Source organism: Nicotiana attenuata, unplaced genomic scaffold (genome assembly GCF_001879085.1).
Source record: "Nicotiana attenuata strain UT unplaced genomic scaffold, NIATTr2, whole genome shotgun sequence".
Taxonomy (NCBI): Eukaryota; Viridiplantae; Streptophyta; class Magnoliopsida; order Solanales; family Solanaceae; genus Nicotiana; species Nicotiana attenuata.
The window spans coordinates 13,296-21,789 of NW_017677611.1; the positions used below are offsets into that span (position 1 = coordinate 13,296).

The 8,494-nt window shown below is 34.8% G+C and overlaps 1 protein-coding gene across 1 annotated transcript; it reads right to left on the minus strand.

Moving 5' to 3' along the window:
- Positions 1-3,362: 3,362 nt before the first annotated feature.
- On the minus strand, positions 3,363-7,262 carry LOC109221448 (GRF1-interacting factor 1-like). The gene is made up of 4 exons (XM_019385934.1): positions 6,875-7,262; positions 4,699-4,775; positions 4,510-4,594; positions 3,363-3,984 (listed from the first exon to the last, which is right to left on the minus strand). Exons 1-4 carry the CDS (start codon positions 6,953-6,955, stop codon positions 3,604-3,606), a joined length of 624 nt encoding a protein of 207 aa, XP_019241479.1. The 5' UTR covers positions 6,956-7,262; the 3' UTR covers positions 3,363-3,603.
- Between the last annotated feature and the right edge of the window lie 1,232 nt (positions 7,263-8,494).

The following is an 8,494-nucleotide window of genomic DNA, read 5'->3' on the forward strand; positions in this document are numbered from 1 at the left end:
TCGCCCCGGGACCACGTGGTCAAAACTCGAGGTTCGAACCAAAATCCGGTTACCCATTCCCCCACGAGTTCAAATATATAACTTGTTTTGAAATCGGACCTCAAATCGAGGTCCAACTCCCCAATTTATGGAAAACCTAGGTTCTACCCAAAAACCACAATTTCACCCATGAAAAATCCTTGATTTCAAGTGGAAAACATGTTTAATGATGTTACAAGTTGAAAGAATTGAGTAAAAATCAACTTACAAATGATTTGGGATGAAGTTTGCTCTTGAAAAATCGCCTATGGTGTTTGGGTTTTGAAAGAATGGTGAAAAGTGATGAAAATTCGACTAAGTATAAAATTTGCTGGGCCTGGGATATGGGAATTGCGAGCCTTGGTTCGCATTTGTGAACAAGACAGGGCTGGGAATTGCGATCCTTGGTTCGCATTTGCGATCACTGGGCCTACAGGCGGGGTTTCGCATTTGCGAACCTCCCCCCCTAGCATTTGCGAGCCTAACATCGCATTTGCGACAGTGCCCCATTTTCTCCAGACTTCGCAATTGCGAAGCAGTGCCCGCATTTGCAAGCTTGCAATTGCGAGTCTTCCCTTCGCATTTGCGAAAATTGCAGAAGCCAGCATACCAGATTTTTAAAACATGAGAAATGCAATCCGATGCCTATCCAAAACTCACCCGAGCCCTCGGGGCTCCAAACAAAACACGCATACAACCTCAAAAACATCCTACGGACTTGCTCGTGCGATCAAATCGCCAAAATAACATCAAAATCATTGAATCAAGCCTCAAAACACATGATTCTTCTTCTAAACTTCATAACCTTTCAAGGTTTGAACTCATAGTCCGAAACACGTCAAACGACGTCCGATTTCGACCAAACTTTACAGAAAGCGCTTAACACATATCTAAGACTTGTACCGGGCGTCGGAACCAAAATACGAGCCCGATACCATAGTCTTTTAATCAATTTTCATTTCCATTTTCCTTAATAATTTTAGAAAAACAATTTCACGGAAAAATTCATATCTCGGGCTCTAGACCTCGGAATTCGATTCCGGGCACATGCTCGAGTCCCATATTTTTCTACGGAACTTCCGGGACCGTCCAATCTCGGGTCCGGGTCCGTTTACCAAAAATGTTGACCAAAGTCAACTATAATCATATTAATATCAAAATTCTTCAAATTTTTCACGGAATTCACATATTTCGATATAAAAGCTTTCCGGCTACGCGCCCTGACTGCGCACGTAAATCGAGGCAAGTAAAAAATGAGATTTTAAGGCCTCGAAAGCACGGAATGAATGAGGAAATAGGTGATCGGACCCTTTGGGTCGTCAACAAAATGGACATACCAAACAAATAACTAAAACTTTGGCTATACAATTTGCTATCATTCTCAATTTCAATTTAGCACATTCAAGGAATTGAATGGTATAAGCTGAAACCCCTTCATTTAGCTGTAGTCAAAAAATCACTATTACTAACAAACTGATATGATATATTCGAATTTGAATTGGAATGCAATTCGAGTATTATGGATTGAGGTTAAGCCAAGTATGGTACCGTAATAAACTACTTGACAATTTAAAGACAATATATGTAATATTTTATAATAATAATCAACTAATTTAACATTTAATGATTCAAAGAACAATTTTTTGTTTTGTATTTATAGGGTATTAAAAATTCAAATTCTGGGGCTAGAGATATCGATAAACTTAAAGTGGAGTCATACTGAAATAAATCCGGCCAAAGAATTATTTAAATTTTTAGATAGCCGATTAAAGTGAATTTTAAATTAAGGATAATATCTTCACTTGCATCATTATAAAGATAATCATTATTATAATATATATAAAGTTTTAGAAATTAAAATTTTAAAATAGAAATATTTTTGAAAGATAAATCATACCAAATAAGAGTTCAAGTCGTAGTATAAGAGTCACGTACTAATCAAAGAATCATTTATCTCGTGTCAACTTTTGTGCTTTGCCATAAATATGATTTATTATTTCACTTTGTGGCTATTTTTAGGTTCCAATGACACCTATGAGAACAGTGCAAAAATAAAATTATCACTACGAAAATTGAGAAAATGTTAGTCTTTTTTCATAGTGTTTCTTAATTAATATCTGACGATTATCTATAATTTAGAAGGTTTAAATGTTAAGGTTATTTACATATAATTCAAATAACTCAGATATTTAATATGGTTAATGTCAAATATCAAAATGGAGTAAAAAAAATTCACTAGCTAAAGAATTTTTTATATTTTTAGATATCCAACTAAAATGAGTTTTGAATTAAGAATAATATTTTCAATTACATTATTATAAAAATAATTATAATTGAAAAATAATGTTTTAGAAACTGAAATTTTAAGAAAGAAATAGTTTTTAAGAGATATCAACACATCACATAAGAGTTCAAGTAGTAGTAAAAGAGTTAAGTCTTATCCAAAGAGTCATTCATTGTCTCAACATTTGATTGTTTTGCCATAAATATGAGTTATTATTTTGCTTCCTGACTATTTTTAGGATCCAATGACACCGACAAAAATGTTATCAAATATGAAAAATAGAAGAAATGGTTAACTTTTTTCATGTAGTTGATATCCAATGATTATCTATATTTACTGAGAAAGTATAAATTTTAAGATGATTTACATACAATCCAAATAACTTAAATATTTGACATGATTCGTGTCTGCCTAATACTAGTGGCCTAAAAAGGAGACAATGTGTAAACGCTTGCTGTGGAAAATTTTCACTTCTTGTCTTAGGTAGATTCCACATCCTCAAAAATTTGTATTGATCAGGAATACAAATATCCTTTGCAATGAAAAGCAATACGTCAAAACCAAATGATCAAGTATAATTTCTCTACTTTGTCCTGTGCGGTTCTTCCGTATTGGGCAAAACATAAAATTAGCCAATCGACCAAAACGAATTATATTCGCAAGCCAAAGTATATAAAATATGTATATTTATTTATATATACTACATATATATACAAAAACTATATTTTGCCGGCTACTGTTATTTTTGAGAGAGAATAAAAATATAAATTTTTCCTCCATATTTTGGTTCAATTCCCCCAAGAAAACAGCTCAATACAAGCAAAGTTATCAAGAAAGCAAGCAAATAGCCCAATAGAGGAAAAATCAAGGACACTTTTGCACAGATAACCATTCTCAATGATGTTAGAGATTAGTCAATACTTATTTTAAATTAAAAGTCTTACCTTTAGGACAACTCAGACACTTTTCTCCTCAAAAACTAAAATTCAGGATGCACTAGCTAATTCTTAAATAGCAGCCATCTAACAATCATTTCTATGAAAAATCAAGAAAGCAATAATGCAAACCAAAACGACCTAACAATTTTACATGATATTCAGAAGGTGGAGCGTTTCAAACATTCGAGAAACTGACCAAAAAGTCCAAAAGTAGAAGAAGAGCCATTGTGTTACACAACAGATTACAAATCCCACTAATTACTTAGCAAAAGTTCTTCAGCACTCTTCTATCTTCTCCCCTAGCTAAACGTGGTTCTAAAGTTCACTGATAACAAAACCTTATATTCTTAACTTACCTTAGACTTAATTTCCATCATCAGCAGCTTTCAAATAAAGATTTTCGCCACCACGGCTACTTGAGCTCCCGCCTCGTCCTTGATCAGACAGAGAAGTTCCAATGTCTTGCTTATTTCCACCTCTGCCAAAGTCGGGGAAACCAAGTGAAGTACTGGAATTATGAGTATGATCATTTTGCAGCATGTGAAATCCGCTACTACTTCCGAGTTGGTTATGATAGGCTTGTTGTTGTTGCAATGCTGATAATGACTGTTGTTGTTGTTGTCCGTAGAGCATTGAGGAGGAGGAGGATCTTGCTGCAGCCATAAACGATTGTGTTGTTAGTTGCTGGGCTTGTTGTTGTTGCAGGTAATGTTGCCCCGCCTGCATCATCCCACCAGAAGCTAACTGCAGGGCATCAAACATTGATTTGTCAAATTTAGAACTGAGATTAATATAATGGATTTTCAAACGTGTTAAGATTATTCAAGAATAATAACAAGATTCAGCTGGTACTAGATGTGACAAAACCAACACATTTTTAGTAACATGTCAAACCCGCCCAAGTTTAAACAGATTGAGTTATGATCCGTTTATTGACTTGACCATAAACCATCAAACAATTGAGTCGAAAATGCAACCCAAAACCAAACATGCAAAATAAAACTTAAAAATGGGAAACTATCCTGTTCAAATAGGATAAGAACAAACTTTTCTAGTTATATATGAAACGTTGAATTCCCTTGACGTCAGAAAACATTCTTATCAGGGGATTCAAAAAATTTCTCAAGTCACAAGTTCAAATCCAAGGTGTGACACTTTTATTGATTTGTCTAATTTTAACTCATGGAAATTTGAACTAACTTGTCCATTTGCCACCTTTAGCTGGTGAAAAAGTGCAGATAATGGAAATGAAAAGATACGTAAACTTACCTGAGAATGCATGTTAGGAGGCTGGGGCTGTGAATCAGCAATAGCTGCTAGGTACATAAGATTTCTCTGAAGTTTGGCTTGAGACCTGCCATACCAAAAGAGTTAGCACAAATTGTCACCAATTTATATTCTATGATCAAGTTTCAAGAATGTTACCATACTTTTAAACTTATTATATACTGAACTTACTCTGCACATTCACTTAGTTTCCCAGAGTTCTGGCTCTCAACAATCTTCAGAATCAGTGATTTGTTCTCATCCAAGAACTGACATTGGAAAAGAATAAGGCCAACTACTACGTGAACATCAAATAATGTAAAAATTCAGAAGTACAATACTAAATTACTACTAATAAACACTGTCTAACCCCAAGTAAAAAATATGAGATCTGCCCGTATTATAAGGAATCAGAGCCGGATCCAGGATTTGAAGGTCGGGGGTGCACTTTTGCTTTCAACCAAAATCTACTTTGTATACGGGGTGTCACTACTAATATATTAGTATTTCCTAAAAATATATACATGTATTCATGAAGATTTTGCTGAACTTTCCAAGTGTGGGTGACCCCCTCACTTCATAACATAGGTCCACCTCCGTAAGGAACATACTTTTCAAATTTCAATGGGGAATCTCTATAAATTTGTATTTTTAGCAACTGAAAACTAGGGTCGGTACACATACAATCCCTGCGTTCATTTTTACTTGTCCGCTATATTAAAAATACATTTTCACTTTCACTTGTCCACTATACTAAATCAAGAAAAAGACAATCTTTTTTTTACTTGTTTTGCCTTTATCATTAACTAGTCATTCCTCAACGTATTTGCTAAGACTTTCAGAAATGCTATTATTATTATGGGTAAAAACAAGGGCAGCCCGGTGCACTACGCTCACATTATGCGCGGGGTCCAGGGAAAGGCCGGAACTTAAGGATCTATTGTCCACAGCCTTATCCTGCATTTCTATAAGGATCTATTGTACACAGCCTTACCCTACATTTCTGCAAGATTGTAAAGGGAGTGCAAAAGTAAAAAGTGGACAACTAAAATGAACGGAGGGGGTACTTACAACAAATTAATAGAGGCAGGTTTTTTGACAACTTTTTCCTGTTGATATGTAAAATACTTTTCAAGTACGAAAAAAAAGGAACTTTGTAGACTAAAAACTTACAGTTTTCACATATTTAAAAATTCAATCTTTAATGAACAACTCTGAGAACAGTGAAATAGACAAAGGAGTGATTTGTTGACAGAAAAATATTTACTCAACAAACCCTTCAGCGTATATACTGATAGTCTGATACCCATATTATATGCATATAATGATGTTATGCAACGTTAGGCAAGTAATTGTGTTTGTTAAAAAGTATAATGCAGTCACCAATTGCAGATACTGAAATTTTAAAAAGTCACCAACTGAAAAAGCTATAGTAAAAAGCAACTTAGAAAAACTGACTTTTAAACTTGACATAAAAAGATTTCACTTGTTTGCAGCACTCATGCAAAATAAGTAGTTAAGTTTTCATCGACTTCTTTTGTCAACCAGTGGTATATATAAATATAATAAAAACAAAAAAGAGAGAAGATAGGAGATATATAATTAGTATTTCTGAAGACTTTAAAAGTAGTATAAGAAACAGAATTAGCTTTCAATATATAGTTTGCTACTTGCTACTCATTGTGCAGAAAGCAACCAACTCAACTGGCAGCCATTGGGAAGAAATGAGATTACTAGAAGTACATTAACCATGCCTTTTCTTTTTTCTCCGGCACAACAACAACAACAAGTCCAGTATAATCCCACAAAATGGGAAGAATAGTGTGTACGCAGACATTACCCTAACTACCTTGAAGAGGCGACCCTCGGCCCAATTAAAAATGAAAAGAAAGTAACAGTAACAACAACAAGATTCTCCCACGTTACTGCATAGTAAAGGGTAACTATTTAAAGAACAAAACCATATGTAAAGGTGGAGAAAGAAAGCTTACACAAGAAAAGCTAGAAACAGCATAAGTTTCAAGAAGAAAAGGCAAAAATCTAACAAACAGAGTCAAGAACCTAAAAGCAAGACCTTTCTTTTTTATTTTTTCCCTGTTTATGACCACAATAAGCCTTGAGCAGAAAAGGTCCAACTTCCAAAAGCATAGCCTACCCTTTTAGCAGAACTTACCAACCAAGAAAGCAACTTTTTATAACTAGCAGCCAACTTATGAAAACTAGTAGTAGTAGTAGTAGTACAACCGTATATACATAGCAGCAGATAAAATAGCAGATTTCAGGTTCAGAAAGAAGCAGAAGAAGATCAAGAACAGATAGCAGTAGCTAAGAAGAAATTAATTAAAGGGGGTAAAGAAAAGAAGAAGACCTGTTGGATATGATCAGTAGTGACGTTATTTGGATAATAAGCTGCCATCATTGGCTGCATCTGCATCAGGTGCTGCTGCATATTACTATTATTTGTTGCTCCCTCTTTTTATACCAGCACAAAAAACACACACACTTTTTAATACTTCAGAGAGTTCTTGTAAATCATGTAGAAAGTGAAAAGAAAAAGGAAAAATGGACCCCCTTTTTAATTTTCTGTTTCACAACTTCATCAACTTGAGTTTGAATAGTAGTACTGGAAAATTGATGGGGACAATAGACAGTGTAGGAGAAAAAGCAGCAGGCTGTAATTTACAGCTATTGTGATGTTTGTGTCTCCTTATTGACAAGAGAGAGAGAGAATCTAAATTCTGGGCAAGTAACCATTATATGCCCTTGGGGATGTATAGGATTTTACCTGCTTTGGACTTTGAACCTTTTTTTTTTCAACCTTATCATCGCCCTATTAATTTTATTGGACCAAGATAGTATCCTGAAACAGTAAAAATTCCAAAGTGTTGCTGTCAAACTTCCTCCGTACATTTTTTGCACACCAACCAATTGTGCCGTGGAATGATAGATTTATTATTATTTTATTTTATCATTTGATACCAAAGTTTTTTCAAACTCGGATAATAAAGCTCTTTTATTAGAGAACGCTAGAATTGTTTTCCCGTAAAACGGTACAGTTAAATTTGCTACGTGATTTATAAACAAGCAAACTGATTCAATCCAAAAAATAATTAAAAAATAAGATTAAAAATGAGATTTAGTACTGAAATTGAAGACGATGGCAAGCCTGGTTCCGAGGAGTCCGGAACCAAAATGTTGTTATTTTGGACTCAAAAGACACAAATAAGTGTAGAAAAAAAAAGTGACCATAATATATATAGCGCCAGATTTTCTGGCGTTATACTGGCACAGTGATATAGCGCCAGAAAACCTGGCGTTATACCCTTTTTTTCCTGACCCCAGCAATAATAGCAGAGTACAATAATTCAAAAGCGTATAGTGCCAACTTATTTGGCGCTATATATGTAAAAAAAAAAATCTTCCCGGCTCTCCATTTTCTATATAAAGAGGTTAGAATCGCATAGAAATGCATTCAAAATTTTTTTTAACTCTTGTTGAAACGTCTGTTGTTGTTAAATTCTCCAGCATTTTTTTATTATGTCTGAAGAGCGTAGGATAAGAGTTTCATTATATTGGGGTGGTGAGGTTGTGATGGAGAATAACTCCGTGGGCTACAGTTTACCTGCTAAGTGTCATGTTAAATTGCCACTGACAATGGAGTACGATACATTGATATCGTTGTTATGCAAAAAAATGAGTGTGAGGAAACGTTCGGTGATACTTAAAGTAACCGGAAGATATCCTTATTCCGTCACTCCGCAAGGGGTTGCTTTTTACTCGGAGTTTAACATCGACGATGATGAAACTTTGAGTGATTTTTTGAGGACTCCGGACGAATGTCGGGATTTTCTTGTAATCACAATGTTGGAGATGTACGTGAAGGTCGAAGACGTTCCAAAAAATGAGGTTGTGCGTAGTAGAGATAACCCCCAGTCATCGGGTGGTTATTCTGGAACAGTTTTTGCCGGACAAGTTCCGGATGAAAGAG

Coding starts and splice junctions, on each gene's coding strand:
- LOC109221448 (XM_019385934.1), bottom strand. CDS start 6,955: ATGCAGCAGCACCTGATGCAGATGCAGCCAATGATGGCAGCTTATTAT. Junction 4,776..6,874: donor CTACTGATCATATCCAACAG/GTCTTCTTCTTT, acceptor TTCCAATGTCAG/TTCTTGGATGAGAACAAATC. Junction 3,985..4,509: donor CTCCTAACATGCATTCTCAG/GTAAGTTTACGT, acceptor GATGCCCTGCAG/TTAGCTTCTGGTGGGATGAT.